Genomic DNA, 21,824 nt, shown 5'->3' on the forward strand with positions numbered 1-21,824 from the left:
ATGTGAGGTTCTTTAATAGGATGCAAGGGAAATTTATCAGAACAGTTTGCTTCCTTTTTCAGGGATTTTAGCTAAAAGGTTAGGTTGGAAAAACTGGCATTGTTCTCCTTGGAGAGAAAGAGGTTCAGGGGAGATTTGCTCCATGTGTATGTATTTATTAAAGGATTAGATCAGATAGACAAAGAAAAGATGTTCCCATTAGCTGATGGCGTAATGGTTAGGGACATGGATCTTAGGCTAGAGAATAAGAAGGTGGCTGTGAGGAAGAACTGTTTTTACAAATGCAGGAAGTGGTAATGACATGGAATTTGCTATCCACAAGAATGGTCGAAGCAGAGATGATGAATCATTTCAAAGGAAATTTGGTGACTCTTTAAGGGAAATAAACTTGCTGACCAATGAGAAATGAGCAGGGGAAATGAGATTGACGAGACTGCATCATGGAAAGTTGTCATAGACTCGCCAAATAGCTCCCTTCTGTACTGGAACAATTTCATGTCAGCATCATTATTGTGGCCATATATTTACAAAAGCAGGGCTCTCAAACTTCATTGATTATGAAGGTAAAGTAAGGAAAATAATTTTTTTCTAGACGCTTGCACTTATTATTCCAACAGGTTATTCAGTCTGTCTTTGACCTTCACTGACTTGAGATTGTACTTTGGTCAATTCAACTGTGCTGATGAGGGATTTCCTAACTGTGAAGCCTTCTTTTAATGAGATTGTTTGATCAGTCATTGCGGGAAAGTACCACTCATTTCATTAAATTGAACTTTCCGTGGAGAAACTGGTCAACTTGACTAAACTCGTGTTTGTGCTTCACAAGCCTATCCCCATCCATCTTCATCTCATCCTTTTGTGTATCCTTCAATTCTTTTCTCCATAATGTGCTTATCTAGCTTCTCCTCAAATACAACTATGCTATCCTCCTCAACTCTGAACATTTGACAGCTAGTTCCACGTTCTCACTACTGTTTGGATCAGGAGGAACTCATTTAATGACTATCCTATCCATTTGCTTTTTTAGTCCATCATTGGACATGGATTTTATTGCAAAGACTGGCTTTATTGCCCAAAACCGGCTGCTGTTCAGGAAGTAGTGGTGAGCTTTCTTCGAGAATAAAACTGGATGGCTTGCTCGGCAACCTTTGGAGGGCAGTTAAGAGCCATACAATGGCCTAGCAAACACCTCATGCACAAAAGCAATCAGGACGGACAATAAATGCTAGTTTTATCACTGATGCCAACATCATATGAATCAAAAATGTAAGAACAAGTTGATTTTAGTTGTGTGGTAAAGACAAAAGCAATGTTGGCAATTGAATGTGATTTTTTTTTAAATTCAAGCGTGGTCATTGCCCATCCCCAGTTGCTCTTGAGAAGGTGGTGGTGAGTTCCGCTTTTGAACCGCTGCAATTCATGTACTGTAGGTTGATTCACCAGGGAGGGAATTTCAGGATTTTGACCCACCAACAGGGAATGAACGGTGGTATATTTCCAAGTCAGGATGGCTTGGAGGGGAACTCGCAGGTGACGGTGTTCCTATGAATCTACTGCCTTTATCTTACTAGATAGAAGTGATCATGGTTTGGAAGGTGCTGTTTAAGGACCTTCGTTGAATTTCTAGTATCATGTAGATAGTGCTCACTGCTGCTACTGAATGTCGGTGGTGGATGGAGTGGATGCTTGTGGATGTGGTGGGGGTGGGGGGGGGGTGAAATATGGAAATCCCTTGTCACTCTCAGTGCTTTCTCCAACTATTGTTCAACATGGATGAGTACTGATTCATTAACCGAGGGAGGACGGTACGTGGTGATCAGCAGGAAGCTTCCTTGCCCTTGCTTAACCTGGAGCCATAAGACTTCATCGGGTCTGGAGTGAATGTTGAGAACTCCCAGGGCAACTTCCTTCTGATGGTATCCCACTGTGCTACCACCTCTGCTGGGTCTGTCCTGCCAATGGGACAGGACATATCCAGGGAGGTGATGGTAGTGTCTGGGACATTGTCTCAAAGGTATGATTTCGGGGCAGGATTTGAACTTGGGTTCCCCAGAAACTAGCTGAATTTCTGGAGTAATCGTCTAGTGATAATACCCACCCGCCCCCCATTAATCCAGATAGAGATATAAAAATGTAAAGGTGAGAATGATTCCGACCTGCAATGCACTTAACTGTAACCACAAGCTCAATTTATCTGAAAGGGCATATTGTTTTAATTGTAAGCTTAGAAATGCACTTGTTTCAGTTAATAATTAAATATGAGTGGAATGGGAGGGAATTCTGAGCCTAGAGGGGAGCCATAGTGGGGTGGTGGTGACTGTTATTCAGAGAGTAACAGCTGCTCCATAATATTGGCAATGGTTGTTGTCTCGTTTAACATTGTCCAGGATCCACAAGCGTTTTGCTTCCAGTCTCTGCTGAGCAACAGCAAGCCAAAGTTGTCACACAACTGATCTCATTCCAAGAGTGTAGGAGTAACAGAGTGAATACATTGAGAAAATAGACGACCAGGCAGACAGACTGAGCTAGTGTGCTGGATAGAAATGTACCAACCTGACTTTTAACTTGTTGTGATCCACAGGAATGGGCCAGGTTCGGGTTGGTCGCTTGTTTTATACCCTCAGCCTGTATGTCTGTTCTGTAGATTTCAGAACTGGTAACGCTCTACATTTTACTGGTAACACTTCACAGCATCTAGGACAATGCAGAATTCTTGATCAGCACCTCGTGCCTAACCTTAACTGTTCCTTAAGCACTGACTCAGTGGCAGCAGTGTGTGCCAACTACAAGATGCCCGGCAACAACTCATCAAGGTTGCTTTTACAGCACATTCCAAAGCCATGACTTCGACATTCTAGAAGGACAAGAAGAGCAGATTCATGTTAGACATGAGATGATAGATGTCTTTGAACAGAGTCCAAGTCCACACTTTTAGTGAAACCGTTATTTCAGTTAAATATGCTCCATAAAACTTAAACACTGTTTAACTGATAACTAACTCCTCATATTTATACAAACAATGCACACACATTAACCTTTAACTATATCCATTACATGTTCCCTCATTTTCAGGCATCCTTTCAGACTATATTAGATGATCACGTATTCCCTTGTAATATTTTTAAACAAACTAATATATGTTATAATAAGCAATCAAAACAAAACATTGAATTCTTCTTTCCCCTTGCATATCAAAGTTCTAACAGTCCTTTTTCATAACAATGATTTCTTTGAGCTTGCTCCTTTCCATGTTAAACAACCAACTAACTGACTGCTGCATGCAATAGAACAGAATATCCTTATTGTCACATGTACACAGGAGGACAGTGAAATATTACCATGTCACCCAAAATGGTGCCCACCTTGGGTGCAAAGAACCGAGGTACAGATCTTAGATATAACATAGAAAAATAAAGGGAAAATTAAAGGAAAAAAGTTACATTATTGACAGTTTCATGATATATGTTAGAAAAAATTAAAAATAAAGTTAGAAAGGTAAACACTACAGTCTTCCTAGAAAGGGCCTGCAGTAGATCAGCGCAGGGGGCTTTCCCACATAGTCAAAACGGGCTTGCAAACCGCTGACCACCCACATGGTCCCCAGTCCAACAATGGTACGGCCTAACTCCGGCTAACAACCCACTGACTGTCCCTACTCCACCCTCCAGCTCACTGACTGTCCCTACTCCACCCTCCAGCTCAATGACTGACCCACCACCTTCCAGCTCACTGACTGTCCCCACTCCACCCTCCAGCTCACTGACTGTCCCTACTCCACCCTCCAGCGCACTGACTGTCCCCACTCCACCCTCCAGCTCACTGACTGTCCACACTCCACCCTCCAGCCCACTGACTGTCCCCACTCCACCCTCCAGCTCACTGACTGTCCCTACTCCATCTTCCAGCTCACTGACTGTCCCTACTCCACCTTCCAGCTCACTGACTGTTCCTACTCCATCTTCCAGCTCACTGACTATCCCTACGCCACCCTCCAGCTCACTGACTATCCCGACGCCACCCTCCAGCCCACTGACTGTCCCCACTCCACCCTCCAGCCCACTGATTGTCCCCACTCCATCCTCCTGCTCACTGACTGTCCCTACTCCACCCTCCAGATCCCTGACTGTCCCCGCTCCACTCACCAGGTCACTTACTGTCCCCGCTCCACCCTCCAGCTCACTGACTGTCCCCACTCCAACCAACAGCTCACTGACTGTCCCTACTCCACCCTCCAGCTCAATGACTGACCCAACACCACCCTCCATCTCACTGACTGTCCCCTCCCCACCCTCCAGCTCACTGACTGTCCCTACTCCACCCTCCTGCTCACTGACTGTCCCCACTCCACCCTCCAGCTCACTGACTGTCCCTACTCCACCCTCCAGCCCACTGACTGTCCCTACTCCACCCTCCAGCTCACTGACTGTCCCCACTCCACCCTCCAGCTCACTGACTGTCCCTACTCCACCCTCCAGCTCACTGACTGTACACACTCCACCCTCCAGCCCACTGACTGTCCCCACTCCACTCTCCAGCTCACTGACTGTCCCTACTCCACCTTCCAGCTCACTGACTGTCCCTACTCCACCCTCCAGCTCACTGACTGTCCCCACTCCACCCTCCAGCTCACTGACTGTCCCCACTCCACCCTCCAGCCCACTGACTGTCTCTACTCCACCCTCCAGCTCACCGACTGTCCCCACTCCACCCTCCAGCTCACTGACTGTCCCCACTCCACCCTCCAGCCCACTGACTGTCCCCACACCACCCTCCACCTCAATGACTGTCCCCACTCCACCCTCCAGCTCACTGACTGTCCACCTTTGCCCTCCAGGCCACTGACCGTCCTCACTCCACCTTGGAGCTCAGTTACTGTCCCAACTCCAGCCTCCAGCTCACTGACGGTCCCTACGCTACCCTCCAGCCCACTGACTGTCCCCAGTACACCCTCAAGCTCACTGACTGACCTCACTCCACCCTCCAGCTCACTGACTGTCCCTGCTCCACCCTCCAACTCACTCACTGACCTCACTCCATCTTCCAGCTCACTGATTGTCCCCACTCCACCCTCCAGCCCACTGACTGTCTCTACTCCACCCTCCAGCTCACTGACTGTCCCCACTCCACCCTCCAGCTCACTGACTGTCCCCACTCCACCCTCCAGCCCACTGACTGTCTCTACTCCACCCTCCAGCTCACCGACTGTCCCCACTCCACCCTCCAGCTCACTGACTGTCCCCACTCCACCCTCCAGCCCACTGACTGTCCCCACACCACCCTCCACCTCAATGACTGTCCCCACTCCACCCTCCAGCTCACTGACTGTCCACCTTTGCCCTCCAGGCCACTGACCGTCCTCACTCCACCTTGGAGCTCAGTTACTGTCCCAACTCCAGCCTCCAGCTCACTGACGGTCCCTACGCTACCCTCCAGCCCACTGACTGTCCCCAGTACACCCTCAAGCTCACTGACTGACCTCACTCCACCCTCCAGCTCACTGACTGTCCCCACTCCACCCTCCAACTCATTGACTGTCCCTACTCCACCCTCCAGCCCCATGACTGTCCCCACTCCATCCTCCAGCCCCCTGACTGTCCCCACTCCATCCTCCAGCCCATTGACTTTCCCCCACTACATTCTCCAGCCCACTGGCTGTCCCCACTCCACCCTCCAGCCCACTTACTGTCACCACTCCACCCTCCAGCTCACTGACTGTCACCACTCCACCCTCCAGCTCACTGACTGTTCCTACTCCACCCTCCAGCCCACTGACTGTCCCAACTCTACCCTCCAGCCCACTGACTGTCCCAACACCACCCTCCAGCTCACTGACGTCCATAATCCACCCTCCAGCCCACTGACTGTCCATACTCCACCCTCCAGTCCACATATCTGTACCTACTCCATCCACTAGCTCACTGACTGTCCTCACTCCACCCTCCAGCCCCGGGACTGTCCCCACTCCATCCTCCAGCCCCATTACTGTCCCCACTCCATCCTCCAGCCCATTGACCGTCCCCACTCTACCCTCCAGCTCACTGACTGTCCCCACTCCACCCTCCAGCCCACTTACTGTCCCAACTCCACCCTCCAGCTCACTGACTGTCCCAACTCCACCGTCCAGCTCACTGTTCCTTCTCCACCCACCAGCCCACTGACTGTCCCAACTCTACCCTCCAGCTCACTGACTGTCCCAACTCCACCCTCCAACTCACTGATTGTCCCTACTCCACCCTCCAGCCCCCTGACTGTCCCCACTCCATCATCCAGCCCCCTGACTGTCTCCACTCCATCCTCCAGCCCACTGACTGTCCCAACTCCACCATCCAGCTCACTGACGTCCATAAGCCACCCTCCAGCCCACTGACTGTCCACACTCCACCCTCCAGTCCACATGTCTGTACCTACTCCATCCACTAGCTCACTGACTGTCCCTCCTCTGCCCTCCAGCTCACTGACTGTCCCCACTCCACCGTCCAGCCCACTGACTGTCCCCACTCCACCGTCCAGCTCACTGACTGTCCCCTCTCCATCCTCCAGCTCACTGACTGTCCTCCTCCACCCTCCAGCTCAGTGACTGTCACTCCACCCTCCAACTCACTGACTGTCCCTACTCCTCCCTGCAGCCCCCTGACTGTCCCCACACCATCCTCCAGCCCCCTGACTGTCCCCACTCCATCCTCCAGCTCACTGACTGTCCCCACTCCATCGTCCAGCCCATTGACTGTCCCCACTCCACCCTCCAGCTCACTTACTGTCCCCACTCCACCCTCCAGCTCACTGACTGTCTCCACTCCACCCTCCAGCCCACTTACTGTTCCTACTCCACCCTCCAGCCCACGGACTGTTCCAAATCCACCCTCCAGCCCACTGACATCCATAATCCACCCTCCAGCCCACTGACTGACCACACACCACCCTCCAGTCCACATGTCTGTGCCTACTCCATCCACTAGCCCACTGACTGTCCCTCCTCTGCCCTCCAGCCCACTGACTGTCCCTACTCCATCTTCCAGCTCACTGACTGTCCCTACTCCATCTTCCAGCTCATTGACTGTCCCCACTGCACCATCCAGCCCACTGACTGTCCCAACTTCACCCTCCAGTCCACTTGTCTGTCCCCACTCCATCCACTGGCTCACTGACTGTCCCCACTCCACCGTCCAGCTCACTGACTGTCCCCACTCCATTGTCCAGCACACTGACTGTCCCTACTCCACCCTCCAGCTCACTGACTGTCCCCACTCCACCCTCCAGCTCACTGACTGTCCCCGCTCCACCCTCCAGCTCACTGACTGTCCCTACTCCACCCTCCAGCCCACTGATTGTCCATACTCCACCCTCCAGCCCACGGACTGTCCCCACTCCATCCTCCAGCTCACTGACTGTCCCCACTCCATCCTCCAGCCCACTGACTGTCCCCACTCCACCCACCCCTCACTGACTGTCCCCACTGCACCCTCCAGCCCACTGACTGTCCACCTCAACCATCCAAGTCACTGACTGTCCCTACTCCACCCTCCAGCTCACTGACTGTCCTTACTCCACCCTCCAGCCAATCACTGTCCCCACTCCACCCTCCAGCCCACTGACAGTCCCCTCTCCACCATCCAGCCCACTGACTGTCCCCACTCCACCCTCCAGCCCACTGACTGTCCCCATTCCACCCTCCAGCTCACTAACTGTCTCAACTCCACCCTCCAGCCCACTGACTGTCCCTACTCCACCCTCCAGCCCACTGACTGTCCCTACTCCACCCTCCAGCTCACTGACTGTACCCACTCCACCCTCCAGCCCACCGACTGTCCCTACTCCACCCTCCAGCACACTGACTGTCCCAAATCCACCCTCCATCCCACTGACTGTCCCAACTCCACCCTCCAGCTCACTGAATGTCCCAACTCCACCCTCCAGCTTACTGACTGTCCCAACTCCACCCTCCAGCCCACTGACTGTCCCAACTCCACCCTCCAGCTCACTGACTGTCCCAACTCCACCCTCCAGCTCACTGACTGTCCCCACTCCACCCTCCAGCTCACTGACTGTCTCTACTCCACCCTCCGGCCAATCACTGTCCCCTCTCCACCCTCCAGCCCACTGACTGTCCCCACTCCACCCTCCAGCCCACTGACAGTCCCCTCTCCACCCTCCAGCTTACTGACTGTCCCAACTCCACCCTCCAGCCCACTGACTGTCCCAACTCCACCCTCCAGCTCACTGACTGTCCCCACTCCACCCTCCAGCTCACTGACTGTCCCCTCCCCACCCTCCAGCTCACTGACTGTCCCAACTCCACCCTCCAGCTCACTGACTGTCCCCACTCCACCCTCCAGCTCACTGACTGTCCCCACTCCACCCTCCAGCTCACTGACTGTCCCCACTCCACCCTCCAGCTCACTGACTGTCCCTACTCCACCCTCCAGCTCACTGACTGTCCCAAATCCACCCTCCAGCCCACTGACTGTCCCAACTCCACCCTCCAGCCCACTGACTGTCCCAACTCCACTCTCCAGCCCACTGACTGTCCCAACTCCACCCACCAGCCCACTGACTGTCCCCACTCCACCCTCCAGCTTACTGACTGTCCCAACTCCACTCTCCAGCCCACTGACTGTCCCAACTCCACCCACCAGCCCACTGACTGTCCCCACTCCACCCTCCAGCTCACTGACTGTCCCAAATCCACCCTCCAGCCCACTGACTGTCCCCACTCCACCCTCCAGCTCACTGACTGTGTTCCTCCATCCTCCAGCTCAGTGACTGTCACCACTCCACCCTCCAACTCACTGACTGTCCCCATTCCACCCTCCAGTGCACTGACTGTCTTCCTCCACCCTCCTGCTCAGTGACTGTCCCAACTCCGCCCTCCAACTCACTGACTGTCCCCACTCCACCATCCAGCTCACTGACTGTCCCCACTCTACACTCCAGCTCATTGACTGTCCCCGCCCCACCCTCCAGCTCACTGACTGTCCCCACTCCATCCTCCTGCCCACGGACTGTCTCCACTCCACCCTCCAGCCCACTGACAGTCCCCGCTCCACCCTCCAGCTCACTCACTGTCCCTACTCCACCCTCCAGCTCACTGACTGTCCCCACTCCACCCTCCAGCTCACTGAATGTCCCCACTCCACCCTCCAGCTCACTGACTGTCCCCACTCCACCCTCCAGCTCACTGAATGTCCCCACTCCACCCTCCAGCTCACTGACTGTCCCCACTCCACCCTCCAGCTCACTGAATGTCCCCACTCCACCCTCCAGCCCACTGACTGTCCCCACTCCACCCTCCAGCCCACTGACTGTCCCCACTCCACCCTCCAGCCCACTGAATGTCCCCACTCCACCCTCCAGCCCACTGAATGTCCCCACTCCACCCTCCAGCCCACTGAATGTCCCCACTCCACCCTCCAGCCCACTGACTGTCCCCACTCCACCCTCCAGCCCACTGACTGTCCCCACTCCACCCTCCAGCCCACTGAATGTCCCCACTCCACCCTCCAGCCCACTGAATGTCCCCACTCCACCCTCCAGCCCACTGACTGTCCCCACTCCACCCTCCAGCCCACTGACTGTCCCCACTCCACCCTCCAGCCCACTGACTGTCCCCACTCCACCCTCCAGCCCACTGACTGTCCCCACTCCACCCTCCAGCCCACTGACTGTCCCCACTCCACCCTCCAGCCCACTGACTGTCCCCACTCCACCCTCCAGCCCACTGACTGTCCCCACTCCACCCTCCAGCCCACTGACTGTCCCCACTCCACCCTCCAGCTCACTGACCGTCCCCACTCCACCCTCCAGCCCACTGACCGTCCCCATTCTGCTCAGGACTCCAGTCCGCTGACTGTCCCTACATGGTTCAGAGTTTGAATTTGACAATTTTTGGAAACTTTCTCCAGCATCTGTTTAAAAACTGCAATATCAATCCTCAGTTTTTACTCATTCATGCATTTTGAGGAGTGCCTGTTGTCCCAAAGTGACTTATTATTGATACAATAGTCACTGGATAGTATTGCTGATTTCCTTTTTATTTCTTCTGTCTATTTGCACTAAGAAAGTGCCATGTCTACTGCTTCGCAGAGTATGAGTGTTTTTGCCACTAAAGTTATTTTTAGTACCCTTCTGATATTCTTAGCTTCACAAGCTAAAGGCCAAACCTTGTTCCTTTTTCCTGCAAGAAAAACTAAAACCGCTCTTGCAGTTGAGAACTTACCACCGACATTCGCATGTTACTGAAAACAATAAGTTGCATTTGCTGGTACCTTCCAATCACGTGGGTGGCTCAGTGGTTAGCACTGCTGCCTCACAACACCAGCGACCCAGGCTCGATTCCAGCCTTGGGCGACTGTCTGTGTTGAGTTTGCACATGTCTGCGTGGGTTTCCTCTGAGTGCTTTGGTTTCCACCCACAATCCAAAGATGTGCAGGTTCGGGGAATTGGCCGTGTTAAATTGCCCAGAGTATTAGGTGCATTAGTCAGAGGGAAATGGGACTGGGTGGGTTACTCTTCAGAGGGTTGGTGTGGACTTGTTGGGCCGAAGGGCCTGTTTCCACACTGTAGGGAATCTAATCTAAACAAATTATCGTCATTGCAGAATGGAACATTTTATTTTTAAACTTTTCAATGCTTTATTCACCTGAATAATATCTTCCATCGTTGTACTCAACTCTAATATTGCAAAACTGGCATCTGGCATTGGTAAGATGCCCGGTCAATTTAGCTGTTAATTAGGCTTTGCAATGTCTCCATTCCTGTGATGAAAACCATTGCAACTTTTTTGTGAGGCCCTCCTAGAACTAATAGCAATGGAGCTAACAGTTTTGAGGTAACACTTGATCTATTGGAATAAAATGGGATGCTGATGATCTGAAGCAGAAACAAATTGCTGGAGAAACGTATCGGGTCTGGCAGCATCCGAGAAGAGAAATAAGGTTAGTGATCCTTGTGACCACAATGGCCTGACGTGCCATGGTGGGGTCATGGTCCAGTGGGAGATAGGAGGAGGTACCTGAGAGTTGGTGCTCAGCCTCTGCAATGTAGAGGTCAGTCGGCCATACCACAACGGCACCACTTTTTCAGCAGGCTTGATAATAAAGGCAGGGTTGGATCTGAGAGCACGATGTGCAGTCAGTTGAAAGGATGACTCCCTGATGAAAAGATGTCTCCCTGGTCTTGACTGATGGCTACCCCCTCACCAACCTAGACTTTGTGATGCGGCCATTTGATCAAAGCACATGCAGTGTGTTTTCTCCTTGGGAAGGTGTGATAAGGACGTAGCAAGGTGCTGTCCAGTCATATGCCCACTCCTGTGACTGATCCCTGCTGACAACCATAACAAGCTACCTGGCCTTGTCTGCACTAAACAGCGTGGCAAGGCTGAAATTTGTGCTTCTGTTAGCTCTGGCTGAGAGGACAAACTGCGAAAAGGAAAACCCAGGTAAAGTGAGGCAGGGATGCTGTGGTCATGCAGGTAGGCAGGAGCATTGAGAGAGCCTCAGGATGCAGCCTGGTCCAGTTAGTGAGGTTGGTGCCTGTCCCTGTGGCACAGTGTCCTCACAGCAATATTGCAACGAAAGGTGCCACTGTGCTCCAAAGTGCCACATTAAAGTGTAAGTGGTTTAGAAATATGACATGATGGTACAGTGAGGCTGGCACGTGCTGTCCTCAACCGTGCCCTGAATTGTTGGTAGTGGGTGTTCAGGATAGTGGTCCAGAGGAACAAGTGGTGATCTGAAATCACTCTGACTTTCATGCTGGTAATTTTTCAGCATCTAGGTTTTACCCAATAAGTGATAGGAACCTGCCAATTAATGGGATAACATTAAGCTGTAATGAGGGTGATATTGAACATTAATCCCCATTAATAGATGTCTCGCCACTCACTGGCAAGAGCTTACCTTCGGAACTAAGCAATTTGTTGTTCCCGGCATTGAGAAAGGCCTCGCTCAATTCTCTCATGATTCTCCTACATTTCTTGCCGCAGCCCACATTGTTCAGGGCCTGGGAAAATTCCACTTAGATAGCTTTTGGGAAGAATTTCAGAGCTTAAGGGACAGCTACCAGAGGTGAGGCAATAGTAGTCTAATCAGATGTATTAATGAGACGATGATGCAACTTTGACATGATTTCGAGACTCTGAGTAGAGGATGGAAGAACTGCTGTGGAGAGTTGTAACACCAGGATCATTGTTTATTGACACACTAGAGAGCTGGATACTAATAGATACAGCACATTCCGAGTTAGGACAGTACAGCCTGAGAGCAGCTTCTGTTGTATAGCTCTGAACCCTGACATCCAAACCTCATGGTATGCGGAATCAATGAGGACAGAGAAATTTAGAGATGTACACATGGAAGCAGATCAATCCACAGTGTCAGCTCAAACCAGGAGCCAACATTCAGAGTGTGCAAGAGGCCAGAATTGGTGGAGTGCAGAGACGCTGGTTTGGAGGGGATGTTATTACACAGTTACAAGGAGGTTACAGAGATTGAGACTGGTGAGACCAAGGGGAAATTTGTAATAAAGATCATAATTTTGCATTCAAGGCAGTCCCAGACCAAATATTAATTCAGGTCACCAAGGACAGGAGTGATGGGTCAATTGGATTGGTTGAGAGTTAGGGCATGAGCAGCGAAGTTTTGGGTGTGCAGTTTTACAGGGGGGTGGAATATAGAAGGCCAGCCCAGAGAGGGTTTCAGGAGCAGGTGAGCTGAGGCAGAGATGGAGGTGAGCTATATAAGAGATAGTCACGGGATGGAAATACTAACTAAAATAGTAAGGAAGAGAAAGGTATTACAGATACATAACACCTTAGATAAATATGTTGAAAACTGAGCTGTGTTGGTTGCAATGCTGCGTTGATATGAAGTAGTCATCTTTCAGTTCTCGAAAAAGTATAGATTACTGGCTTTACTGTACGGTACTGTAGTAATTTAGGCTCCTAATGAAAGAAAAATCACTGAAGAAAGATGGAATGGGGAAAGCAAATGTTTGTCAAACGATATTAAATTGACCTTTTAAAGGGGGTGAACACTTCTTGCTAGCTGTTTCCTTTGGATTAGTGTAAAAGAGATATTTGTGAACTTAGAATCTACCCGTTCACGTCTACAGTACTTTGAGCTCTCAATATTCTTTCAATTTGCTGCTTTCCATCACTCCAGCCGCTCCCTAAAGCTCTTCACCTTTCTCTCTTTTGAGAAACTTCTTAAAACCTACCTCTCCAATCAGCTGAGCTGTCGTGTCTTCTTTAATGTCCGATAATCTTCCTCCAAGGCACTTTTGGATATTTTATTACAGTCAGGGCTATATCTAAATGCAGGTCTTTATTGCATTTTCAGTGAGTCTCTTTATTTGATATCAATCTATGAAAACTATTTGTACTTTTAAGACCACTAATTTTGTAACTAAAATATGTGTGTGTGCGTGTGCGTGTCTCTCTCTCTCTCTCTCTGTCCAACCCCCTGTGTGCCGCTCTCTCTCTCTGTCTCTCTCTCTCTCTCTCTCACACTCTCGTCCCTCCTTATCTCTCTGTATCTCTTTCTCATTTCTTTCTCTCTCTGTGACCCCTTCTCTCTCTGACCTCCTCACTCGCTGTGCCTCTGTCCCTCTGCCTCTCTCCTTACACCTCCCTCTCTCTGTCTCCCTGCCTTCTCTTTTGTCTTTCTCTCTCTTTGTGACCCCCTCCCTCTCTGACCACCTTCCTTCTCGTTTGTCTTTCTCTCTCTCTTTTTCTCCTGTGTCCCTCCCCTCACCTCCCTCTCCCTCATCCTCTTGCTCTGGCCACCCCCCACCCTCCCCAACCCCATCCTTCACTTTCTCTGTCTCTCTTTCTCTCTCTCTCTCTGGGACCCCTCTATCTCCCTTCCTCTGGCCCTCTCTCTCTCTCGTTGCTCCCCCTTCTTTCTCCTCTATGTCCCCCTCCCTCTTTTGGACTTTCATGTCTTTGTGGCTCAGTGAGAGAAACAGTCTGTGTGTCTAAACCAGAAACATCAGTTGTTCGACACGGTTTTGCAGTCATTTAACCCCAACTGCTTTTACTGAGAAAGGAAGCTGAGAGTTAATCGACATATCACTGGTTTATGGACTGGCTGGCTATATTAATGAACTCGAGCCTTGATCCCACTGTAATGGTCTAGTGAAGGTTTTGTGGATTGGCATTGCTTATTCTCACTATGTTAAATCACAGCCCAGCTGTCAACACTCCCTCTTGTGTTTATGGTTCTGGGCAATACTTTCTGGGGTTGTGTCAACCAGGATATTTTGAGAAACTATTTTTGCCAAGTCTTCTTGCAGATTTTAGAGATGGGCAATTTGAATAAGTTTAGAGATATTGTCTGACACACATTAATGGTCAGCTAAAACAAATTATCGTATTTTTAAAAATTCACTCTTGGGTTATGGGTATCCCTGGCAAGGCCAGCGTTTATTGCCCATTCTAACTGGTGACCCTGAGCCGCATACAGAATCGCTACAGTGTGGAAACGGGCCCTTTGGCCCAACAAGTCCACACCAACCCTCCGAAGAATAACCCACCCCGACCCATTCCCCTACCCTGTTGTCCTATATTTACCCCTGACTAACACACCTAACCTACACATCCCTGAACACTAGGGGGCAATTTAGCATGGCCAATTCACCTAACCCGCACATCTTTGGACTATGGGAGGAAACCGGAGCAGACACAGGGAGAATATGCAAACTCCACACAGACAGTTGCCTGAGGCTAGAATTGAACCCAGGTCCCTGGTGTTGTGAGGCAGCAATGCTAATCACTGAGCTACCAGCGCTCACCACTGAGCCACCAGCTGCTCACAAGGTCAATGTTTTACTTTTTCTGTCATGAGCTGGAGGCCTTGATGGCAAGGCCAACATTTCTTGTCCATCCCTAATTGCCCTTGGTGTGCTAGGTCATTTAGAGGGCAGTTTAAAGTTGACCATGTTGCAATGGGTCAGACTGTGGTTTCCTCCCACAGTCAAAAGATGTGCAAGGTCAGGTGAATTGGCCATACTAAATTGCCCGTAGTGTTAGGTAAGGGGTAAATGTAGGGGTATGGGTGGGTTTAGCTTCGGCGGGTCGGTGTGGACTTGTTGGGCCGAAGGGCCTGTTTCCACACTGTAATCTAATCTAAATCTAATTAATCTAATTCACATGTGGGCAAAAACAGCAGATTTCCATTCCTAACAGACATTAGTGAAGCAGAGGGGGTTTTGTGTCAATCAGTAGTTGCTAGAGACTAGCTTTAAATTACAAATGTATTAATTTAATTCAGATTCCACTAGCTGGTGTGATGGGATTTGAATCCACGTTCCACAGCACAATAGCCTATGCCATTGGATTAATAGTCACTTCACCACCTTCTCTCTGAGTACATTAGCTAAGGAGTCAACCATATTGTTGGGGTCTGAAGTTACAGGTAGGCCAGACCAGGTATAAAGGGAAGATTTCCTTCCCTAATGGGCAGTACTGAAGCAAATAGAGTTCCATGTCCAACATTACTGAATTTCTAAATCCAGATTGATGTTTAATCTCACTTAACGGAATTTAAATTTTCTAGCTGCATGCTGGGATTTGAACTTGTCACCTGAGATGGTTAGCCCATGCCTATGGGTTATTCATCCAGTAACATATCTACTAATCATTGTGTTATCATAGCTCACAGGAATTATCAGGAAGAGCACGCCATATGGACTTCAAGTCTGCTTCACCTTTCATAAAATCATAGTTGATTTGATTGTGGCTTCAGCTCCACTTTCCATTCTCCTCCCCCACAGTCCTTGATAAATATCTCTCCAATTCACCCTTGAACATGTTCTATGACTTAATGTCCACTACTCTGAGGAGAAGTGAATTCTACAGACTCAGACCCCACTCAGTGAAAAATAATTCTTCTAATTATTCTAATTCCAAAATGGGAGACCTCTTCTTTATAAACCTCATAAAAGGTTAAGTGTCTGTTTGGAACTAGAAGTTACAATTCCTGGGCTATCTGTTCTTAGTAAATGGTTATTTCAAACAGGACTGAGTTATGAAATGGAACAGTCATCAATATCCAATTGTATTGCTGTTGGATCACTTCACTGTTTTTACTGTTCATTCGTGGAGTGTTGGAATTTCTGACAAAGCCAGCATTTGTTGCCCATTCCTAACTGTCCTATGGGCAGTTCAGAGTCAAACATGATTGCTGTGGGTCTGGAGTCACGTGTAGGCCAGATCAGGTAAGGATGGCAGATTTAGTGAACCAGATGAGTTTTTTGCAGCAATTGACAGTGATTACACGGTTACCATTTTACTGCCATACTTTTATTGAATTCAAAGGTCATCGTCTATTCTGGTGGAATTTGAATCCATGTTACCAGAAAATTCTGTAGTGTTGTTCCCATTATTGGGTATTCACCTACTTCAGGCCTCTCTCTATCCCATTCCATTAGGTCACCATTGGAATGCTGTATTGAATCCCTGCTGTAGGAAGGTTGTTGTGAAACTTGAAAGGGTTCAGATAAGATTTACAAGGATGTTGGAAGGGTTGGAGGATTTGAGCGATAGGGAAAGGCTGAGTATGTTGGACCTATTTCCCCTGGAGTGTCAGAGACTGAGGGGTGATCTTATATAAGTTTATAAAATCACGAGGGCATGGAAAGGGTGAATAACTAAGATCAGTTCCCCAGGCTGTGGGAGTCCAAAACCACAGGGCATAGGCTTAAGGTGAGAGGGAAAAATTTAAAAGCGACTTAAGGGGCAACCTCTTTCAAGCAGAGGATGGTGCGTGTATGGAATGAGCTGTCTGGGGAAGTGGTGGTGGCTGGTACAATTACAACATTTGCACCTGGATCGGTATATGAATAGGAAGGGTTTAGAGAGACATGGGCCAAATGTTGGCAAATGGCACTAGATTAATTTAGGATATCTGGCTGTCATGGACTGAAGGGTCTGTTTCCAATGCTGTCTATCTCTATGACTCTATTCTAGAGAGGGTGTTTGTTCCCATTTGAAATATCCAGAGCCACCAAGGTATCCAATGATTACAATGTGGAGTTCACTTTGTCTGATAACCTTCCTCGGACCATCTTACTACAGCACATGAAACATGCTAAGCTAAGTTTCGTACCTATAAGGTAACATTAGGAATAGTAGATTAGGTGAGTTTTGTCTTCATCAAGGTGAGGATGTGAGCTTTGGGAGCTTATAGAATGATACAGTAAAGAAGAAAGCCACTCAGCCCTTTGTCTCTGTGCCACCTCTCTGAAAGTGCTATTCGATTAGTCACACTCTTCTGCTGTTGTGGTTCTGTTCGCCGAGCTGGGAATTTGTGTTGCAGACATTTCGTCCCCTGTCTAGGTGACATCCTCAGTGCTTGAGGGCCTCCTGTGAAGCGCTTCTGTGATGTTTCCTCCGGCGCTTCACAGGAGGCTCCCAAGCACTGAGGATGTCACCTAGACAGGGGACGAAATGTCTGCAACACAAATTCCCAGCTCGGCAAACAGAACCACAACGAGCACCCGAGCTACAAATCTTCTCACAAACTTTGAACACTCTTCTGCTCTTTTCCCACAGTCCTAAGATTTTCCACCCTTCAAGTATTTATCTAATTTCCCTTGTGAAAGTCATTGTTAAAACTCCTTCTCCAACCGTGTATTCCAGATTTTAACATCTCACTTTTTAAAAAACCTCTCCTCAGCTCCTTTCTTGTGCCAATCATTTTAAACCCATGTCCTCTACTTCCTGACCGTCCCTGCCATGAGAGAGAGGCCCATCTTACTTACCCTAGCACAACTACTCATGATTGTGATAACCTCTATTACATTCCTGTTGAATTTTCCCAGCTGCAAAGAGAATGATCCCAGTTTCTCTAGTTTACTGTGCACAACTAAAGCTCCTTAAACCTGATGTCATTCCAGTAAAGCTCCTGGGCAACCTCTCCAAGGCCCTGAGATCCTCCCCAGCATATTGTACCCACAATATTCCAGCTTAGGTCTAACTGGCGATTTATAAAGGTTTAACATAACATTCTTGGCCTATGCAAAACGGCATGCCTCTGTTTTAGATATATAGAAACAGTAAAAACTCAAATCCACATATAACAGTTCCCATTCATCCATTGAGTCCTATGAGCACAGCTTTGCCTGATTTAAAAGTAAACTGGGACATCCTAGTGCAATATATTTGGGTAGCAGAAGCAGAGTGAACAACTTCCAGGCAAAAAGATTCCCAGAACACCTCGGTGTGGGGGGGTGGAAGGATGCTGCTCAGGTTTTATGAGCTGGCTGCCAGGAGGCGCATACTGCACATGTGCAAAATTCAAAAGATAAAGTTACAGGACTGTCGCAAACAGAATCAATCCTGAAAGTAAGATGGTAAGACACTGTAGGTCGAATTTGAAAGATATCTTGGTGAGTAGCTGCCGTGCAAATTGGAGATGGTACACATTGCTGCCCCTGCACACCGGTGGGGGAAGTAGTGAATATTTAAGGTAGTAGATGAGGTACTGATTAAGCAGTAAAAACAATGACTGCAGATGCTGGAAACCAGATTCTGGATTAGTGATGCTGGAAGAGCACAGCAGTTCAGGCAGCATCCGAGGAGCAGTAAAATCGATGTTTCGGGCAAAAGCCCTTCATCAGGAATACAGGCAGAGAGCCTGAAGGGTGGAGAGATAAGTGAGAGGAGGGTGGGGGTGGGGAGAAAGTAGCCTAGAGTACAATAGGTGAGTGGGGGAGGGGATGAAGGTGATAGGTCGGGGGGGGGGAGCAGGCTGCCACTAGCCAGAAACACTTGGTATACAGCACTCAGAAATTTGGGTTTCTGCATTGAGCACTATCAGCAATTGGGATATGAATTCCATCCATAATTGCACCCATTCTGTAAAACCATTATTTTTGAAGTTTCTACTCCAATTTATTTGAGTCTAATTGAACCTATCAATACCAGCTCAGTCAGGCATTGTCTTATAATGTAATTGCCTTGATAAATAATTGCTTTGAATCATAATCCTTGACCTATCTAAAAATGATAACTTGATACAGTTTAAGTAAAACAATTGTTACAAAGAAAATCTGCGTTTTTAGTCAAGGCCACTATGCATGAGCAACAGAATTTTAAATCCCCTAGAATGGTTTTAAAAACATGCAGCAGCTCTGGGAACATTGAAGTTAAGTCAGTTTTCTTTAAATTAAAAAAATTCAAAACATTTTGGAAGGTGCCTTTCTGTGGCATTTCTCACAAAAAAAACTTGATTTGAAGAGCCTCTTCAGACAGCTGGATATAAGTGCAATTAATCTTGGTGATTCGTTCAAGCCAAAATAAAACGCCATGTTCCTTCTTGCTATGTGCTCCAACCCTGCAGCAAAGTATGTTGAAAATATCAGCACCACTGAGCAGCAACTCTCCAAATTTTTAAGCATTTCCCTACACTGACATAATTTGTTTGCTTTTTTGTCATTTCAGTGTTGCATTGACCTATGGAGATTTGTGCAGAGTTGGACAGGGAGAGGAGTTCCTCCTGTCAAGCCTGAAGTTAGCAATGTTGGTAAAATGTATAAGTCCATTGCTGCTCCAGAGTTCACTGATTGCCGGCGTGCTCCTTGTTTTTCAGGCCGCTACATCTATATTGAAGGCTCTCACCATCACGATGGAAAATTGGGCCTCCTTACCAGTCCTGAACTGCAAGCTCTGGGAGAAAGCTGCGTGAGGCTTGTATATCAGATAACTGGCACAGATTCTGGAAGACTGAATATGTACTTTCGACCAGAAGGAAACAGCTTTGACTTTCTACTGTGGTCTGCTAATGAGCCCTCTGACAGCTGGAAAATTGCTAGTATCGGTGTAAGGAACATAACGGAAAAATCCAAGGTACCTGCTTTGTGCAAGCAGACAGCTTGCTCTCCTAATTAACTGTTCAAGTTAAGAATCGAGAAAAATGTTACATTAAGCTATTAATTGTTTGGGATTTCTGTCTTGGCTCACCTGCTCCTGATTTCATTATCCATGTTTTGTTACATTTACACCTGACTGCTCCAATATTCCACTTTCCCAACCATCCGCCTTCTGCAAACATGAGCACACACATAACTCTATACATTAATTTTTGCCAAGCTCCATTCAGCTGGTTGTCTCTTGGCTTTGCAGTCCAGCAATGGGAAAGTAACTTTCCCTGTGTGCACAAGATCCTCCATGATATCAATCCCATTCTATCTCTGTAACATGCTGCATTCCACAAACCTTTAAGATCTCCATATTCCTCTACGTCTGACGTCTTGGACAGTCCCAGGTCTCATTGCTTTATTACTGGCAGCTTTTTGTGCTGTACTGTCTGGGAATTCCTTCCTGTGCCCTTCCATATTTCTCTCCTCCTTAACATACTATTTAAAAGCTATCTGTTTGGTCAATTCTCTTCCAAATATCTCCTCACATGACTTGGTGCTTAGCTTTGCTTGATATTCTTTCCTTTTTTGCTGTTGTTACGCTGACAAAGGGAAGCACTGATGCTGTAACATATGCTCAAGTCGCAACTGAGTAATACCAAACCTCCAGTGGTTAAATCAACAGGACAGCAATTTCTATTGATTATAATTTGAGGGGATGCTCCAATTATTGAAAAGTGAGTAATTTAGACACATTTTCCTGTTCTCAATCCAATTGTGAGCAATGCTTTGAGACTACTGCTTTAGCCACTGTGTGGTGCTTTAACCTCCCTACCAAGTTTTGCATTGGCTTTGAAAGCAGCTACCAGAAGCTATTATTCATCCCAAATGACCCCCACCACTACCACCAATACCACCATCATCTTATCTCCCAAGTTTTCAGTTCCTGTAGTCTGACAGACCTAGGGATATCATCTAGTAAAAAAGACTCTATAAATTGGAGATCAGTGGGGTAATTACCAGGCTGGTTTGATCAGATTGTCTTTCTGCATTCAGAATTTTCTCAAAAAAGGAAAGCAATGTCGCTACAATGAGACAATTCCAGAAGCTACAGGGGTAAACCTTCTGTTGGCTCCGTCAATAGGGGATATTATCCCCAAATGTTACTCTGACAAATAGGGGATATAATTCCCAAATGTTACTCAGCCAGTAGGGCATATAATCCCGAAATGTTACTCAGCCAGTAGGGCATATAATCCCCAGATGTTACTCAGGCAGTAGCCATGGAGAAAAACATTATTTCAGCTCAATTAGATTCATCTGGAGCATTAGACCCAATGTTACATCTGTAAATGGGTATTTTCCAGACGAGTTAGAAATGGGCCTAATAGTCATCCTCTCTTGCTCTTGTCTCTGCCATTTCATCTTTTTATGGATGCTGCCAGACATATTGAATGTTTCTGGAGTTTTCTGTTTATATTCCAGCTTTCTAGCATGAATAGTCTTTTGCCTTTGCTCTCACCTTGGTGCCTGTGACATCTTGCTGTGTGCAGATAGGCCTCTACGTTCCCTCTGCCAAAGCGGTGAATGCACTTCAATCACACTTTATTGACTATAAGCAGTTTGACATGTCCTGATGTTGTGCAAGGCGCAATAAAAATAAGCATTTTGCTATGTAATTCAGCAGATCCTACCCTGCCAGTGTTTTTAATGGATGGGTACAGCCTAATAGTTAGGATTTGTGGTATCTTGGCTTCAGAAATTTAGAAGGCAAGATTAAACCAAGATGGCCACTGTTGTGAGGAATGGCAGTGTTTTCTCATTTTGTGTTATTACTCAAAGACAAACTGCACTGAGTAAATTATGGGAGTCTGCTTAGAATCATTACCCCCAATGTCCATTTCCTGTGAATTGGCCCAGTTCAACTACTCACATCTGATCTCCAGATAGGAATAGGAGGACGCCAC

General features: G+C 48.1%; 1 protein-coding gene across 4 annotated transcripts in view; it reads left to right on the plus strand.

Annotated features, from left to right (window-relative positions):
• The window catches only part of mamdc2a (MAM domain containing 2a), a 144,737-nt gene that overhangs the window by 21,588 nt on the left and 101,325 nt on the right, over nucleotides 1-21,824 (plus strand). For all 4 annotated transcript variants that reach the window (XM_087995816.1, XM_043716618.2, XM_087995803.1 and 1 more), the window contains one exon: nucleotides 19,590-19,846. In XM_087995816.1, the coding sequence (XP_087851942.1) occupies nucleotides 19,590-19,846 (257 nt within the window). The remainder of the gene's footprint in view (nucleotides 1-19,589; nucleotides 19,847-21,824) is intronic.

This window comes from Chiloscyllium plagiosum, unplaced genomic scaffold, assembly GCF_037043375.1.
Source record: "Chiloscyllium plagiosum isolate Xiang-an unplaced genomic scaffold, Cpla_swu_hap1 HiC_scaffold_2, whole genome shotgun sequence".
NCBI lineage: Eukaryota > Metazoa > Chordata > Chondrichthyes > Orectolobiformes > Hemiscylliidae > Chiloscyllium > Chiloscyllium plagiosum.